This window comes from Lagopus leucura, unplaced genomic scaffold (genome assembly GCF_019238085.1).
Source record: "Lagopus leucura isolate 7727_CA_CO unplaced genomic scaffold, USGS_WTPT01 Super-Scaffold_650, whole genome shotgun sequence".
Taxonomy (NCBI): domain Eukaryota; kingdom Metazoa; phylum Chordata; class Aves; order Galliformes; family Phasianidae; genus Lagopus; species Lagopus leucura.
In genome coordinates this window covers 6,863,333-6,881,940 of record NW_024962253.1, presented here as the reverse complement: position 1 = coordinate 6,881,940, position 18,608 = coordinate 6,863,333, and the positions used below count along the sequence as shown (strand labels likewise).

At 39.5% G+C, this 18,608-nt stretch overlaps 1 protein-coding gene across 1 annotated transcript in view; it reads left to right on the top strand.

Annotated features, from left to right (window-relative positions):
* Positions 1-18,608, top strand: part of EPG5 (ectopic P-granules autophagy protein 5 homolog) — a 48,748-nt gene that overhangs the window by 4,562 nt on the left and 25,578 nt on the right. The window contains exons 4-19 of the mRNA XM_042862384.1: positions 825-961; positions 1,531-1,638; positions 2,314-2,387; positions 4,364-4,472; positions 4,948-5,062; positions 5,627-5,777; positions 6,359-6,514; positions 6,866-7,023; positions 9,317-9,471; positions 10,032-10,172; positions 10,381-10,545; positions 11,407-11,529; positions 13,099-13,358; positions 15,967-16,107; positions 17,138-17,282; positions 18,134-18,331. Coding sequence (XP_042718318.1) covers positions 825-961; positions 1,531-1,638; positions 2,314-2,387; positions 4,364-4,472; positions 4,948-5,062; positions 5,627-5,777; positions 6,359-6,514; positions 6,866-7,023; positions 9,317-9,471; positions 10,032-10,172; positions 10,381-10,545; positions 11,407-11,529; positions 13,099-13,358; positions 15,967-16,107; positions 17,138-17,282; positions 18,134-18,331 — 2,336 coding nt within the window. The remainder of the gene's footprint in view (positions 1-824; positions 962-1,530; positions 1,639-2,313; positions 2,388-4,363; positions 4,473-4,947; positions 5,063-5,626; positions 5,778-6,358; positions 6,515-6,865; positions 7,024-9,316; positions 9,472-10,031; positions 10,173-10,380; positions 10,546-11,406; positions 11,530-13,098; positions 13,359-15,966; positions 16,108-17,137; positions 17,283-18,133; positions 18,332-18,608) is intronic.

The window sequence follows — 18,608 nt, the reverse complement described above, 5'->3', positions numbered from 1 at the left end:
TGCCATGCTATTGGGGCTGCCCAGCACCTTCTTCACCTGAAGTTTTAGAGGCTTGTTGGTGGGATTTGTGTACTGGCGTGTAGCTGCTGTGATATAAAAACCTGTTGATTTTTATGGAGGGATCAGTGAAACACTTTTCTCATGTAAGAACTCTATTTTTATTACCTTGTTGTCCTGGAGAGTGGAAGTTGAGTGCAGGATTCCGTTCTATCTAGGCTATATACTGCCATGGATTACTCTAGAGGAACAGCAGGTGGGATGGGACACCTGGAGCTCAATCTGTTGTTATTAAGGTGCCATATAATAATGCAGTCCCTTTTCCAAACTGATGATGCACAATTTTAGAAATAACTTCCTGTTGTACTGCTTTTGGAAGGCCGTTTGAAATCTTGCAGCTCTAATACTTGAAAATCATTTTAGTTTTCATCCTATACGTATCACGTATTTGGATTTCTGCCTATATCATACTTGGACTAAAATGTGAATCTCTCTGGTACTTATCCTTCTTTGACATCCTCGCTTTGTCCTCCACCTCCTGGTTGGTTTATATGCGTAGTAAATTGGAGATGCTTATAAAATTTATGTTGAGGGAAGGTCTTTAATGAGAGTAAATGGGGTATTCTTGTAATTTAGCCTTCAGTGCTTCATTGTTAGTTTGCTAAGTAAGTGTTCTTTGTCAGTTTTAATAAGCAGGTGTGTTAAAATATCTTGGTGTCTATAGATATAGAGAGGAGGTTTTCTATATAGCCTCAGAACAACTATGTGCTCTACTATTCTGAAAGCTGTTGGTGGATGCTCCTTAATTCTTTTATTTTTATTTGCAGTTTCAAAACAGTCTGAAAATCTTTCTTCAGACTTGAGCCACTTGAAAGAGTGCATCAGCGTTCTCTTCAGTTTCACTCGCAGAGTTATTGAAGATCCTCAGTTTAAGAGTGACCTTCTCATGTGGCTGCAGAGACTGGTGAGGGTGTAAGCAGGGATGGAGCTGCTAGATCCAACGCATGGGATGAACTACAGAATTAGTTCTGAAAATGCTGTTGTTTTTCCTGCTGACCCATACGCAACTAATCTTTTGGGCTTGTGCTCTTTTGTGAGCAGAGTGTCTTACTGGATTAGAATGAGTTCCCTGGTTTGATGAAGTCAGTGAAGGTCAGCTGTAATAACGAGGTCTGGCACATGAGCAGACAACACTGCGCACATTGGATTTAAGTTTATTTTTTGTAATGCACGTGGAGTATTAATGCTTTTGCTCACTTTGTAATTTGGATCAGCATTTTTGAGAAACTTCTGTTCTTGCTTATTTTTAAATGAGAAAGTTTTTAATATAGTTATAATTAATTTTCTGCACTGTAAAGAATGATTATCATTGTGGCTTATCAGCCAGGTCTTTAAATACTGTTCTACTGCAAGTTGCTCTGGAAACTGAGACTTTGTCAAAAATGTGAGAGGAGAAAGAAAAATGCAGTATTATTCAACTTACCAAGACTACCTTGAAATTATTTACACCAGTCCAATATTTTTTTCCTTTAGGTTTCAGTGTTGCAACGAATTGGCTGTCCTGGTGACCATCTCTTCCTTTTCAACCACATCTTGCGTTGTCCAGCTGGGATTGGTGAATGGGCTGTTCCATTCATTCAGGTATGAATGTTTAATTCTTTGGTTTTGGAAGGCTGGAATGGGCGAGGTGAGATTGGAAGCACCTCTCTGTGTGAGTTACAAGTTTTGAGAAAGAACAGTTTTTACAGCATGCCCATTGAAACTTGTGTTTCCCTGAAAAGTTCATTAGCTGGGTAGATTTGAAGGCAAGGAAGAGGATTCAGTTTGTATGGTTTAAAGAGGGCACACATATCCACAGGTATTGGAACTCTGTTTCAAAGAGGGAAAGACATTGGAAATCTAGCCATAAGAAAAGATCCCAATTGTGCTAACAGGGAAAAGGCAAGCAGTGAAGTAAAAAGGTCATTAGGTGTAGCATTGTAACTTCCCCTGTGCTCAAAACTCCTAGCTTCCCCTTTAGTGCCAAGATGTATATGGGAGAGGCAGAGAATTGTTATTTTGTGGTCCTCTTGATGTTTTTTGTCCTTATTTAAATTCCTTTCCATAAGTACTTCACAGTAGTACTCAATATTGTGCCATAGCAGCACTACCTCCTGAATGTTGGAACTGTCTTTTATGAATAGTTTTTGGTCTGAACAAGAAGCTAGTAGAAAATGTGAAACTCAGAATATGAATTTTGCACTTACAACTGATTTTCCCATTGTTTTACTTGGACTGTAACTTAGATTTACTTAGGTCTTTTATGTTTAATTGCAGATCAGAGTCTTGGATAACCCATCAGGTGTCTTTCATTTCATGCAATCTCTTGCCTTGCTTATGTCTCCTGTTAAGTAAGTATGAAAATAAAATTTTGCAAAATTCTGCTGATTTAGGAGTAGAAAACACCATGGTAGAAAATCTTTTTTTCCACAGCCCTGAAAGTGCTCAAATAGATTCACAGTTAAAGATTTTTACTCATTCACCTTGAAATACAGTCTTGGCAGTACTTTCTCCTTCTGCATAAGGTGTGGTTAAGGCTTGCCTCTAACCGTGAAATAACTGTTTTAATGAACTGTTTTAATACTGATTTAATGGTTATTGTTTTCAACTGTGAGTTCTGAAATGGAGTTCTTGCCTTGCATGATGACCTGTTCAGAGTACTGTTTCTGCAACAGATGGCCTTGAATAAAGCGGTTGCTAATTTGGTGTAAATTCTGGTTATGTTTCCTAGTTTGTTTTTCATGTTTATTTAAAATCTGGATGGAATATGTGGTGCTTGGAGGGCTAGCTACTGAAACCAGTCATTAGTGAAAGCTCCTATTATGTACTTTAGATGATATGTATTAGTTTGACTCACCGACTCAGATGTTAATGTCAGAGGAGCAATCTGCTGGTGTTTAGGGTTTTGTGAACTTCATCCAGAGTTAACAGAGACTTCTGGCTTGTTGTAGAATATTGTTTTAAAATGTTTTGTTTTCCCTTTCCAGTCTAGAGCTCTTTTGTGTCCTTAGGGCGTGTGTGTTGCTGGTGGGTTATTAGGATGTCCTTCAACAAAAACTGATGCAAAATGTCTGGAGTGGCTCTCTTAACTGTTCATACAAGAGCATGGAGACTCCACATGGCTTTAATGTCAGAGGTCTGACATTTATCTGGTATACCACCTGTGTATCAGGAGCCAGTTTAAATTTTAAACCCAATTTAGAATAGGCTGCTAGTGTTGTGAAATTCGTAATTGTGAAACTGGTATGTTTCTATTATCAGTGTAGGTATTCAGAGGGTAATGTGGTGCCAGAATTTTGCTGTGTGTTCAGAGTTCTGCCACAACATTCCTACTTAAAAGGAAGCTAGCTGTTACTATTTTAACTACTTATATAGCCTTTCTGTATGTTTGTTTAACTTGCTGGTATATATTTGAAAAGCTAAGAGTTTATGTGACAGAGAGTCTTACAACTGGTGTCCCAGACTCACAGAAGCATAAGATGGAACTGGAGCTGGCTTGATATGAAGCAATTCTTTCCTGGAAGTTCTTTGGTTGTGATAGCTCAATGTACTAACGTCGGCATGGTGTTAGTTAATGCAGCCTCAAAAGTAGTGTAGTGAAGCTGACCTGCACAAGTCTTGTAGGACACCAGGTTATTTAACATTTCTTGTTGTTTAATTTGTTTCGATTTGTCTTCTTGGATATGGGTTAACCCAAGAAGGCAGCTAAGCCTCACACAGCTGTTTCCCCTGTAGTTGGAAGGGTAAAAAGTAAGTGCAAAATCTTGTGGGGTACAGGTAAAGACAAATTAATAGGTGAAGCAGAAGTAGTGCAGTGCATGCAAACAAAACAAAATAAGGAATTCAGTTCATACCTCCCTGCTGGCAGGTAGATGTAGAGCCATTTCCAGAAAAGCAGGACTTTTTGTATGTAGTGTTTATTGGGAGCACAAATGCCATCACTCAGAATATCCCACCCCTTCTTCCTTCTTTCCTCCAGCATTTACAGCTGAGACATGGCACTGTAAGGTGTGGGGATATCCTGTTGGTCCATCTTGGTCAGCTGTTCTGACTATGTCCTCTTGCAGCATCTGGAGCACTCCAAGTTGGCAGGGTAGCATGGGAAGCAGAAAAAGCACTGTGTGAGCACTGCTCTGCAACTAAAACATCAGTGTTTTACCAAGACTGCTATCGTTGTTCAAAGCACTGCTCCATAGAGGCTGCTGTGAAGAAAATCAACTTCTTCCCAGTCAAAACCAATACAGTACAGTCTTGTAAGGAAAAGATAATGAAATTCAGGGTTTGTAATCTTCTAATTTCCCTAAACTTGATTTTTATTTTAAATTAGAAATCGGGTGGAGTTCATGTGCCATATGAAACCAAATGAAAGGAAAAGCTCCTCTTCCTCTGGGAAAGAATCTGGAAACTGGACACTGGTAGATGAAGGAGGAGAAGAGGTACAGCAAATGACTTTTTTTTTTCCCTTTATGTGCTTTTATGCAGCCTTACTGTATTGATCGTGTGAAATGGAGTAAGAAAGACTGACTTGTTTAGTGGCATCATGTGAAATTCAGATATTTTTTATTTTCCTTCTACCTCTGTAATGTAATAATAGATAATCATGGTAGAAAATAGAGTTTCTAGGAATGATAAATAACAATGGATTTAAGGGGGCTGTTGCATGGAAGTAGTCCATTTGAATTCTACTTCTCTTCATAAACCACATTTCTGAAAAAAGCATTTCCAGTTCTGTTTCCTAGTTGGTGAGTACACAAACACAGCCACGAATTCTGGAGCTTATGCATGTAGGAGGAAGAGTTTAGTTATACTTTGTTTTGATCCCTCAAATAAACTGGAATTAGTGCAGATTGTGAAGCCCTTTACTGTGCTTTTTGGTGGAAAGGAAGTTACACTGACTGAGTTTATCTACAGGATGAGGATCCTGAAACAAGCTGGATTCTGCTTTTGGAAGATGACCTGATTGTTCTGTTGTCCCAGTTTCCATTTCATGAACTGTTTCAGCACTTCCTTGGGTTTAAGTCTGCAGGTAAAACAGCTGTTTTTCTTATGGTAATTATGTTAATGATTATAAAGGGCAGGAGTACTGCTGCGTTATGGGAGTCTCTGATTTGAAGTTATAATGAACACGTACAAGAACTCACAGACTAAACAGATAAGGTACAAATGTATGATATTTATATGGGATAACTTAAAATGTTACAGCAACACTAGCAAGCAAAACACTGGAGTCCCTTAGTGTTATTTTCTAAGTGTTTATGCTCGTAGATGTGCTTTCAGAAATGATTTTTCCTTCTTGCCTATGAGCTGTACTGTGCTGTGACTGTTCTCCAATTATTTCTTCATTCTTGTTAAATCTGCGGCCTGTTACATAAAGCAACTGCTTGTTAGAGATTTTAAAAGCTGCAGACTCTTTGTACTTTCATACTTAGCAGGTATTTGTTGTCTGTTTCATAAAGGAAACATAAATCTTAATTTATATCTGTCTCACAGACAGTGAAAATGATCTCTGTTGCTTAGAGTGTTTCTGAAGGAAAGAATCCAGAATTTATGCATGTTTTTTCAGACTTAACTTCTTCTATCTTGATCTTAGGTACTTATTTTCCTGAAAAAACAACTTCTCAGGAGATGATGAAGATTTTTGCGTTTGCAAACTCCTTGGTGGAACTTCTGTCTGTGGGATTAGAAACATTTAACAGAGCACGGTACCGACAGTTCGTGAAGCGAATTGGTCAGCTGATCAAGTAAGGGAGTATTTCCTCTGTGCTGTAGTTGAATCTTTTTTATACATTTAAAATTTAGATTTCTTTAATGAATAAGCTAGCCAAGAGCTGGTTTGGGTTTATTTTTGTTTTGACAGTTAGTTGGTTTAGGGTTAGCTGGTCTGTTACCTGAAGTCCCTGCGTCCTTTACTTGAAAACTACCTGCAAAGTCTAAATGCTGTAGCTGCAGAAGAGAGCCGTATGAACTGTGAAACACCACCAAAGTTTCTTTAATCTTCCTTTCTTACAGATTGTGCTACTGCTTACTTGCAGTTATAATCTAGAATTGTTCTAGTTCTGGGTTGGTGTTTTTTCTTTTTTTTCTTTAATTGCACCTTGAAAATGTTCTTATTGCTGTACTAAGCAAGTGTAACTGGAAGCTAAAAGCTGCTTTTTATTTTTAAATGCTTAGCACTCACTTGTCTTCTATGAGTGTGCTTTTAAGGGGGATGCATTTAAATTTCTTAGTGTAATTAATCTTTTATGGTTTTGTTATGTGCTCTGTGTTTTGTATGGTGATGATGTGCTTAATGATACCTCTACAACTTTGTTCTGCTGTGTAGGATGACACTTTGTCATGTGAGTGACCACTGGGCCCAGTACATTAGTGGCAATAAGCTGTATGGATCGATAGGGCATCCGTACTCCATGGACAAATTACAGCTGGAGTTTGATGAGCTGTTTTTCAGAGCTGTTCTGCATGTTCTGAAGGCAAAAAGGTAAGCTGTCCAGGGTGGCTGATACTGGCTTCATTTTGGAGGTGTGAGATATTTGAAATTGGGAATTGCAGTAATTTTAGATACTTCATGGTTTAAACAAGACTGTAATATGCAGGATTTTTCAGCACATTGGGAGCATTAAGATGGGAAGAATTACACCTTGAATTCTAGTATCTGGCTGAAGCTCTGGGGACTTGTTCAGAAATAGGTTAACTTAAAATCAGGTACAAAACACATCTTCACATTCCTAATTCTGTCCTAACTGTATGGCAGGGGTGTGGGCATATGGCTGTTTTGTGTTGAGGTTTATCAGGATGAAACTCTTTTTGCTTGTTTCTTCAAACCTAACAGGCTGGGAGTCTGGCTCTTCATGTCTGAGATGCCTTATGGAACATTATCCAGTCATATGCTCTGGAAGCTCTTCTTTGTCATGCACTGTGCAGAGAGTGAGAACCTGGAAAAGCTCTGCTCTACTTTACAGCCTGCTGACTTCAAACAGAGACTGGAAGGTAGGATTTCTTCACTCAGAACCAATTCTAACAGATTCAGCTGCAGTTGCATGAGCAACAGGTTTAATTCTTCGCAGGCTCCACTGTTAAATATACCCTCTGCAGCGTGACTGGTCCAGTGGCCTGAGAATTGTCTTGGGTAGTGTAACAGGAATTAGTTTTTTCTCCCTCCTAGCTGCATCAGAAAGATGCAAGAGTGCCATGCAGCAGGTACATCTTGTGTGTTCTCATGTCTAGTTCCATCTTGACCTTCAACAGCATTTGCAGAGTGATTTAGATCCTGAAATACAGCATTTTGTATTACTTGGGTTTTTAAGAGCTGTTTTTTGTTAGAATTGGAATTCTAGGGATTGGAAGAGACCTCTGGAGACTGAATCCAGCCCCTTTGCTGAGAGCAGGTTCCTTAGGTAGTAGGTTGAGCAGGAAAGACTTAAATCTTCAGCTGTTGCCAGCTGTATTAATATTCCTTCATCTGTTTCTAAGCTTGGTAGTTCTGGTTTCAGCGGTTTGTGTTGTTGGATATTTGCTTATCTTCCACAGCTATAGACACTGTATACAGATGCTTTTTTTGTTCTATGTAGTTCCTCTCTCTTTTCCCTTAACTTTGATCTTCTCAGCCATCGTGCAGGCTTCAGCTATAGCAGACTTGCGTAGAAGCCAGTTTGAATGCTGCCTTTCCTTTGCTTCTTTCTTCATGAGAAAACATTTCAGGACTTGATTAACAGGGAGACAGATAACCAAAGCAGTGACTGCCTACTCTGCAACCTCTTTCCTATCTCAAGAAAGAGCAAGTCTCACTGCCTGTCAGTTTTACTTTTCTGCTAGCTGACAGTCCACCTTTCACCACGTCAGCAAAATCTTGGAGAAAATTGTGGTCTTGAGAAATTGCTAAGTGTCTTAACTCTGTTTGCAAGGTAGCTGTCACTTAGAGCAATGAATACAGAGTGCAAGAGGGATGTCAAGTTCCTTTCTTTCCCTTGTTCTTTCCCTTTCCCATGTGGCTTATTCTGCTGTGCCTTTTTATACGGTAATGACCAAGTCTTTTCTTGTTCTTAAATAAGGAGATGAGTGGGTGGGACATCAGCTGTGTGTCTACTGTATCTTTCAAGACTGCAGTTTGTATTACTGTATGGAAAAACTCTTCATTAAATTGCACAGTTCTCCAGCACATTGTTCATGTGTTGCGTTGGCTGTAGCAGTTTGATCTCAGGCTGAAGTACAGTTGCAAGATTCTTGAAAGGACTTGATACAGGGCCTAACCTGAGTGGATCTGCTTAATCACAAATGTGAAAATGCCTGCCTGTGCCAGCTAAGTGTTAGCGTAGGACAGAGTGCTTTTTCAGCATGTCCAGCTGCTGTGGTAAGATCACTGTAAAATGTTTATGGTGGTGTGTTTTGCTTCAGAGGAAGCAGGCCACTATGCAAACTGCTTGACAGCTGAAGTGCAGCTTTCAGTGTGTGCTTTGATTTTGAGAGAAATAAAATAAAATACACACACACACACACACACACATATAGTTAAAATCCTGTTCAGATTTCTTTGTATTCTTCTCTTTCTGTTTTCTTCCACTCGGAGGATTGTTTTTTTTCTGTTTGCCTGCATTTCACTCTTGAATTTAAAGAACTTCAGTCCTTTGCTTTCAGATGTATTTTCCAAACAAGCGTATTCAGTAATTTTGTCATATTGAGTTTGAGAAGCAGAAATTGATCTTTCTTTGTAACTCGTCAGCATGTCTTAGGCCCAGTGCTAGATGTTTTTGTTTGTAATCAGCATAGAATGATCTCTCTAGTTTAATTGCTACTTGAGATCATGGTATGTAGAATTAGCAGAGTCTCTTGACTTATCTAAATCTCTCAGCTCAGCTTGGGTGGGCTTAGTTTTAGTCTTTTCTTGGATGTGACACTGGTTGAAAACAGGATGTTTCTGTGTAATTTAGACTTCATCTGATGAACTTATTGCTGCAATCTATCATGGAAGCTGAAACCATGAGAACATTCTTAAAAAACAAAAACTCAAGCAGTTCTTCCTGTGGGTGAGCTTTTTTCGAAGCAATTTTAGCTTTCACTGTGGATGTCTGGTATATTTTCTGAATCACATGGGCTTGCTACACATTACTGTGTTCCTTGGACCTTTTTTAAAATCAACTGGTACTAGTCATTTCTGAAGAGAGGATCATGACTTGCAGGTTTCCATTAATGATAATTCCTTTGTAACCGATTTTTTCTCTGGGATCAGACTGTGTAGAAGTATTGATTATGTATGTCCTAAAATACCAGTTTGTGACTTTTCTAGACCCACACCACCTCGAAAGTTTTGAAAAGTATCTCCAGTCAATGAACTGCTCAGAAGAAATCTGTCTGCTCACCACATTTGCTCAGATGGCACAAACCAAACGAGCTGATGTTGATGAGGATTTCATTAAAATCATTGTTTTGGAGATATATGAGGTAAGAAATATTACTGGTCCGTTCGGCAGAGGATGGAGGTGCTCATGTTCATTGTAACTGTGGGAACTGTCTGTTTAAACATGAAACATTCATGGTTTCTGTAGTTTTGCAGTTAAAAACACAACTATAATATAATATAGTTGTAATAGATATAATCCTGCTTCTGAGGTTCATAATGTAGTACTGAATTAAAATATTCTAAATTGTTGTTTTTTTTTTTTCTTTTTGGAGCAGATTTTCTAAGACTAAGCCAGAATGAAACACAAACAAAACCACATTTTTGGCTTTTTCTTTAACTTGAAGCTCTAAGATTCCTTGTGTAGCGTGTTGGTTTTTTCGTTTCTGTTGTTTTTATATGCTTGCTTTTGGTCTATTTCTCTGCTGCTGGCCTCATAATTTCATCAGCTGTTTAGACAATTGTTTCTAATGTTGGCGTTTTTCAACTTTGTTGTCCAGAATGGGGAAGAGCAACTTGGTTCTGTGTTTTCACAAAGATGGTAGGTTGCAGTGTCAGTGCAGGTCAGCCGTAACGAGTAACTTCTTTTTCCTCATCTTCTCAGGTGTCGTATGTTAGCCTTTCAACTAGGGAGACATTTTCAAAAGTTGGTCGAGAGCTCTTGGGAGCAATTGCCAGCGTTCATACACAGATTATTTCTGTGCTGTTGGATCGAGTTAAAGAGACAATTGAGAGAGTTGGAATGGTAAGTGATAACCTCTGTCATTTAAAGCAGGTGCCCAGGTAGAAATCATAGAAGCCATGTGCAGATACAGTTCAGTATGAAAGGGTCATGTTAAAGACCTGTCCGGGCTTTTAATTTTTGTTGTATTACTGTTTAAAGCATAAGAGCATAGTACAGGTTATTATTCCATGCTAAATACTGAATTGCCTTTTATTTTCTGTCCTCGAAGGTTTCTCTGTATCTGTTTAAAGAATTGCCTTTGTACCTGTGGAAACCTTCTTCATCTGAAATAGCACTGATTCGAGACTGGTTACTGAATTACAGCCTAACCACTGTGGAGAATAAACTGGCCTGCATTATCTTGGAAGGTCTCAACTGGGGATTGGGTGAGCAGGTATGTGTTAAAGCCAGGATGCTTGAACCTGGGTGAGTTTCCAGAGGAGAAAGTATTACTCAGCATGGGACTGTAACTGAATTTGGAGACAGTTATATGCTGTTGATACTATAGCTGCACATTTGAAGGCATGGGATGGGAAATTCACAGTGACTTTCTTGCCTTCTGCCTGAGGATTTGCTTGTGTTGGTTTCCTGTAGCACTGTAGCTGAAATTGAAAGAGACTGAAGCAGGAGTATTTTTTTTTGTCTCCAATAAGGGAAATAGCTGACAAAACTGCTGACAGGATACTTCTTGTAAGTCACTTTATAAAGATATCTGTGACAGCAGAAAATAGAGGGATCCCCCCAGTGGTGTTTATGAGGGTGGTGTGACTGTAGTTTGCAGGATTGTATCCAGATATGTTTTCACAATGTAAGAAAACTCATGATTGAAATAGAGGTTTTGAAGCCTTCACATTTTTTTTAAATGATGTGGAAACATTGCATAATAAGTTTGCTCTAGAAGCTTAATCTGGAGCATTCAGTCCAAACTGAGTGTATTTTTTTTTAAAGAGGAACAAGGAATAGAATTGGGAAAAATCCTGTAGCTTATGTTCAGTCATTTTGGCATTGTAATGATTGTACAAAATTCTTCCCTTTGCTGTGTTGGTAACTGGAGTAACTTGGAGACAAAGGTTGCTTTACTGTTTCTTCCTATTTTTGACTACAGTTGAAAACAAGTGAACGGGTGGGAAAATTTAACTGGGAAGTCTTTGCAATAGCAGTTGTGTCAGAGATGGGAGTGAAAATACTTCAGTGAAGTTGCAGAAGCCTTTTAAATGAAGCAGAATTCTGATGTGATTCTGGATTATGTTTTTAGAAGGATGCCCTTCATCTGGACCCAGCCATCCATTCTGAAGTTGCATTGATGGTCCTTGAAGCATACTTGAAATATCTCCCCCAGAAACCGTATGCTGGATTGCTTTCTGAAAGCATAAAGCAGGTATTCCTTCTTCAAATCTACAGGGAAGAAGGTACTGCTAGCGACAGATAAGAAAAGCTACACAGAAGGACTGTTTTGTTTCTTATCATCCTTTTAGGAGCTGCACTATCAGGATATTATCATTGTAATATCCCAAATCTGAATATTTTTGCACTCACAATGCTGTCTGAAAAAAGTGCTATTTTCCTATGTGAGAAAATAAGTGTTTTTAATTTGTTCTCTTGTGGATTTGCATTGTTGTCTAGCCTGTAGTTACATTGTTACAGTTTATTCTTCCTAAGCATCATCTGCTCATGCAGAGTTGGGCAGCGCTTGCTTATTGAGAGGGTGTTGAATGCATCTGGTGAACATAAGAGGCATCCTTCCAGTGGCTCCAGTTCTTAATTTTACTTCATTTGAAGACTGGAGTGTTCATCTCTTTTAGGAGCTCTTTAATAGTGATCAGTGCTGTGTTCCCTGAACACCCTACAAACACTTTTATATTGATTTTTACAGCACACTGATGACTGAGGAAGGTATGGCTGCAAGTTACAGAAGGGGAGTGGAAGGTTAGAAAGACCAAAGTTAAAAATACCTTTTTTAGATATTCAATCCAAGATGCTTGCATGTATTTATTCAAAGCTCCTAGCACTGTGTTGTTGCTTTGTCTCAGTATTTCCTATACAGTGTTTTCTCCTTTCCTGCACTCCTGTGCTTCTCCCCCAAACCCCCCCAAGTCTCTTTTCCCCACACTTTAGCACTTCATTATTTTCTCTGCACTTCTCTGTCTTCTTTCTCTGCCGAACTTAATTATATTTTGTTATTTTGTGACATCTAGATGAGTTCTCTGCCCAAACCTGCTACAACCTAGGTTGCTACTTGTATTGTTGGGTCTGTACTAACTGGAGCTTGAGGAACATTTCTGCTTAGGTTTTTCTATACCCCCACTAAAAATGGAAGAAATGTCTGCATTGACTCATAAATCTGAAATTTACACTGATCTGTCAGAGCTTGTACACTACTTTTCCTAAAGAGCAGATGAAATTTGAGATCTTCTGATCTAAGCAGACTGTTCATGATAACAGGCACAGATGTGTTGCACAAACACTTTTCCTGTCCACGTTAAAAACGTCTCTTTAAGAGGAAACTAAATTTTTAGACTTTGTTGACAGGTGGTAATTTTTATGTGTATTTGTTTATTTTAAAAAATGCCAAACATCTTCAAAGATGTGTGATGCTTGGTGTTTGTTTTTCCTTTTTTGGGTAAAAATATTTACTCAATCAGGCTGATATTTAGTAGGGGAAACTTCAGCGCAACAATGTGGTTTGATAGCTTTTAACAAAAGAGATGGGTGAAGGGAGAGAGGAGATGGAAATCAAGGTCACGGAAACACAGATTTGAAGTTAAATTAATTGGTGGTGACTCACAAGGTGAGTCTGAAAAATAATTACTGCTGTACTGGTCCACTGTCATGGTATTTTGAAGGGATAAGCTCATCCAAGCTGACTGGAGTCCTCCCAGACTGCTGCCATATGTGACGTGGTATGGATGTGCTGCCCCTCATTGCTGCTACTTTTGCTTTGTTTCAGGTCTCTTATCTAGCTAGCATTGTTCGTTATGGAGAAACACCAGAGAGTTCCTTCAACCAATGGGCATGGGGCTTGATTTTGAGGTTAAAGCTTCACAGAAATGACCGTGGCATACAGTGTGGCTGGCCTGCAGTTCCTGTATCTGACAGCGTGCTTGACATGACAGAGTCAATCACGCTTCACCCCCTTCTGAAGGCTGTTAAAGCAGGCATTCCTATTGGCTGTTACCTTGCGCTGGCCATGACCACACTAGGTCACAGGTAAGTGTGTTTTCTGGGTTTGCTATAAATGGATGACCTGGGAAAAGAGGACCCTGCTCACTCTAGTGGTGAGCTAAGAGCTATTAACATCATATTAAGTTGGAAGATGACAACAGACTTCTGATGTGAGGGCTTGAGCAGTCTTTAAGGACAAACAGTTTTGAACACTACAACTACCTTTATTTTCCAAAAACTTTTCCAAAAATTGCCTTTTCCAAAACATTAGGATCAAAACAGTGATTAGAACTAATATGGAAACTGAGGCATTATTTCTGGCCATTATGATCATATTATCTTTTAACCACACTTAGCTACAGAACAACTCCTAACAACTTTCTAGCTGAGCTGCCATAAGAGTATTCAGAAAATACTGAGGAAGCCACTCAAGCTGATAATAATCAATGAGTAATTGAGAATTTTATAACCTTGATACTGAACCTCCTAGTTGTTTCCAGTACTTTCAGCTGGTTTGTAGGTATAGCTCTTGGAAATAATCAGGTGTACTATTTGAATAAGATGCAGAGGCAGGGATAGATTAGATTTAATTAATCACTCTCTCACAGGTTTTGAAAATATCTCTTGCTCCTAGTAGAAGTTCTATGTCCTTCATATAATACTGCTGTACTTTTTCCAGACAAATTGTCTTGTATTTCTTCTTCCAACCATTGTTTGGTGCTGTGGCTATGCCATAGATTCATACATGCTTATTAATAGTGCTAGGTTGACCTGGGACTACTCTGAAGGTATTCTGGTTTGAAGATGGATGTTTTTACATGACTGAACGCAGAATGAAGAACAAGGAACCTTTTTACTTTTGATATTTTTTTCCAAACACAGTTTATGAACTTGTTAAGAACCATTTCAAATAATCTGCTATCTAAATAAAAGTGCTGGTATTTCTCAGACAAAAGTATGAGGCCCGTAATGTTAATAGAAAGAGGAAATAAAGAGCTTTAATGTATGCTAGTAACTTAATACTTAATTTAATAGAATCACAGAATATCCTGAATTGGAAAATGCCCACAGGGATCAGTGAGTCCAGCCTGTGTCCCCCACACAGGACCACCCGACATCCAAGCCTGTTGTTCAGATGCTCCTCAAGTTCTGGTAGCTCAAGGCCATGACCACTGCCTGGAATGGTCTCTCTGAGCCATGCCCACCACCCTCTGGTGAGGAATTCTTTCTTTTCGCCCAGCCTGACCTTGCCCCATGCAGCCCCATGCTGTCCCTCTTGTCCTGTTGATGTCACTAGAGGGGACAGAGCTTAACACCATCCCTTTTCTCCCCTGCAGGCTGCCATGAGTCTTTCCCTCAGCCTCCTCAGGGCTGAACAAGGGACCTCAGCTGGTCTTCATAGCCTTGCCTTCGTACCCTTCACCATCTGCATAGCTCTGTTTGGACACTCTCTAGTACTTTTATGTCCTGCTGGCATTGTGGTTCCCAAGCCAAAGCATCCAGTGCTGCAGCAGCACATAGCAGAGCAGGGCAATCCCTCCCCTCTCCTGGCTGGCAGCCCTGGGCCTGATGCACCTCAGAGCAAGATTGGTTCTTTGGGCTGCAGAGCACATTGCTGCTCTGATTCAAGTTGTCACCGACCAGAACTCCCACATTCCTTGCTCTCCAGCTTCTCATCTGTAAGTCTGTACAAATAGCTCGGATTGCCCCTTCAGAGGTGCAGAGTCTGGCACTTGCACTTTTTAAACTTGGTATGGCTGCTGATCATTCAGCCCTCTAATTCACTAAGATCTTTCTGCAAGGCCACTCGACCCTCGCAAAATTTAGTTTCATCTGCAAACTTGGTATGCATTTGAGTCCTGTGTCCAAGGATTTATTAAAGCAGTAAAGATAACTGACCCCAAAATGGAGCCATGAGGAACCCCACATTTCTGTGGCTACAGATTAGACATAAGATTAATGTTTACTATCTTGTCTGAACATGCAGTACTTTTTTCCCCTAAAAAAAACCTAGCAAAATCTAGCAAAACCTGATGCAGAGCAGTGTGCCAAGACACTCAGTAGTCAGTTTTCTGGACAACAGTGGTAAAGTTCATCAGATCTAGCTGTAACTGCAGTACAAACTGTAAGGTAATGCTTGAGCTTCATCCGTAGGGAGTGGAGAAAAAAGTCCAGAGGATCATCTATCCTAAGGCAATGTCAAGGCAGGTAATATGAAACTCCTTCTGTAGATATTGCCATTGTCTTGAGGGAGAGATTGGTTGACAAGGTTAGGCAGGAGCCATGAGCTTTAAATTATTGTTTATTTTGTTTTGTTTTATATTGTTTATTATTAATTATTATTATTGCCTTGGGTGAAGGCTCCCATCTTCATTGATATATGGATGTATGTGTATATGTGTAGATATACATTTAAGTCCTCCAAAAGACAGGAAATACTGAAGAAATCTTTCAGCTATTTAATAACTCTTCAGCTGAAGAAAAAAGTTCTGAATTTAGCTCTTTGGGATATCAAAGTTTGTGTAAATCTATGAATGTCTTTATGTCTCATTTCACAAAAAATACCAACATTCCATGTCTGGTTTTTTTTTTCTTTTTTTTTTTCAGTAGTCTACATGTTTTTCCTTTTTTTTTTGTTGTTCTGTTTTTACAGCATTGAGAAGTTCTGTGCTGAAGGGATCCCTCTTTTGGGTGTACTTGTCCAGTCTAGATACTTGAGAACAGTAGTCCATGTACTGGATAAAGTTTTACCCATATTTTACTCTTGCCAATATTATCTCCTGAAGAGTGAACAGTAAGTATGATATGTTCCTAACATGTTTATTGCTTAAGGCTGGTGAAAGTTAGTCTTAAGTGTATTATTTATTCTGGGTTTTGTGTTTAGTGAGAATGTGACGTGACAGGGAAGAATATCTGCTTTATTTGCCAAAATACTTTTTGTCTTGTGGTTGAGAAGGCGGTTGTGGAAGCTTCTAGCTTGAGGTGATTGGGAAAGATAAGCAGTTGATACTGCCTAACTGTGTCCTTACTGGAGCAACAAATGGGAATGTTCCCAGGTGCTGGGCCTCAGTTCTTTGTCCTGGTAAGTTAGTAATGCGGTCTCTCATGTGCTTTTGGTCTGTACCACGTGGTAGCTCCTCAGACAAATCCTGGGCTGGACTTGTGTGCTGTTATGGGTCAAGAACTATTCCCAAAAGACAGCCTTGCTGTGACCCACGTCTTTAGGAGGGTAGGAGAATCAACTGCAGATGCAAAGTTTGTTCTGCTGCTTGGTTTTAGTACCAGGCAGTGATCTGAAATGTATTTAACTGAATAGATTGAATGAGTGTCTTTCAAAGAGTTAGAGCTCTTCTGTGGAAGTTTCTGTGACTGGAATATCTGGTGCAGCCCATCTGTTGCTTCCAGGAAGCACTGCCTTTTCTAAAAAGCTAAGTGGAAACTACAAGCTACTGCTTGCTGTCTGCACAGCTGTACACTTGCAGTTCCCAGTTTGGCCACGTTTCAAGACTTATGCTGTGTCATGTACTGTTCAGTTCTCAGGTTTTGGAAGCATCCCACAATTTCAGATGCTTTCATTTCTGGTAAAGCAGCCTGGAACTACAGTCTACTTTGAACTGCTCGTGCTATACAAGTGATGTGGTGAAAATGGAGCTATTAACTTTGCAACGCGGTTGTAAAGCAAAACCTTAGTATGTGGGTGTCATTAGTGCTGTTGAATTTTTGTGCTCAAGTTTTAAATTCTCCAGAAAGAGTTCTCCTGTTTGTCATGCTGTACGATTTGTTTTAGGATTAATTAATGGAATTTAATTTGTTGATATTCTTAGGTTTTTATCTCATGTCCAACTGTTCCTTCAGCTGGATAGTGGAGTCCCTCAAGGCATGACCCAGCAGGTCACCCATAAGGTAACACAGCACCTGACAGGAGCGAGTTATGGAGAAAATGTTAAACTGCTCAACAGTATGATACAGGTAAGAAGATTAAAAACAAAAACAAACACAACAAAACAGTTGTAGGAGAAATGCCTAATAATATTTATGTGTGTATATATGTGTGTATGTTTACATTTTATATAAATATTTGTATGTTAAACTAAAGTAATACTTAAAGTTACAAAGGCACAGAATGTGTCAGTTCTGCAACCACAGAACGTTCTTTATTGGGCTTCAAGTGTTGGCTTTGGTTTCCTGAAATACTTTGGTTCAAGCTTGCCTAAATTTGGCAAGGTCAAAAGGTCAACAGGTCAACAATACGTGCATGAAAAACTACTTGGAAGATAGATTTCCTACTATCAGAACTCCTTCTGAAAAGGGAAAGTGGCACAAATCACTACTGTCTCACTTGAGATAGTTGAAGAGTGAGGTAGATACATAAATGTTTGAAAGCTTTGCTTTTAACCATCAACTTATAACCACAGCATGACAAAACGTTTCTGTGTTCAGAAACAGCAGTGAAGAACCAAAGCCCACTATTATCTGAAAGTAAGGACTAGGAGATGCTTGTCTTCTCTGGGAGATCCTTTTGCAGGAGCAGCAGGCAGCACTTCAGACACAGGTGCTGTTTGTGTCTGCAGGTTGTAGGGGATCCTGCTCATTGCGGACTTTGTTTTTGCTAATCCCATCAGATGCATAGAGCTCTGAGATGCAGAATCTCTTTTGAAGGTTGGAGATGACAAAGCCGTATTTTTGCACAGGTATAGAGAGCATCGTGTTAAGGACATGCCTGTAGCCTCATGCAAGCTGAACAGTTGTTCAGCAAATCTTTGTGCTTCAATTCAAGCTGAAGGAAAGCTCTTGAATAATTCTGTCCTTGAATTTGTCAGACTCACATTTTCCGAAGTGGCCAGCCAAACGGAGTGGGGCCGACTGCAGTACTGGAGTTCTGGGTTCAGGTCCTCATCAGCCAGCAGCTGTGGCACAGGGACCAGGCAACGCTCTACTTACTGGATCACTTATGTAAAGCTGCTTTTCAGTACAGCCAGGAAGACTGCATACAAAAGCTGCTTTACCAGCAGCACAAGGTATATGGGTGTGGTGTGTTCCTTTGACTGCTGGATAAATATAATTTTGATATGAATCTGTTTTCCTGAAAGGCAACAAGAACAGTTGCAACAATGAGTGACAATGTCGTTATGCTGTTTGATTTGGTTCTGAATAGCTCAGGGTGAGTGGAATAACTGATAATTGATCGATGATTAAAACCTATCTGAAACTCAGATTTCATTCAGAGGAGTTCTACCATAGTATTTTAGTTGGTATTCTTTGCATTTTGTATGTTAAACAGTATCTCTAGGGCAA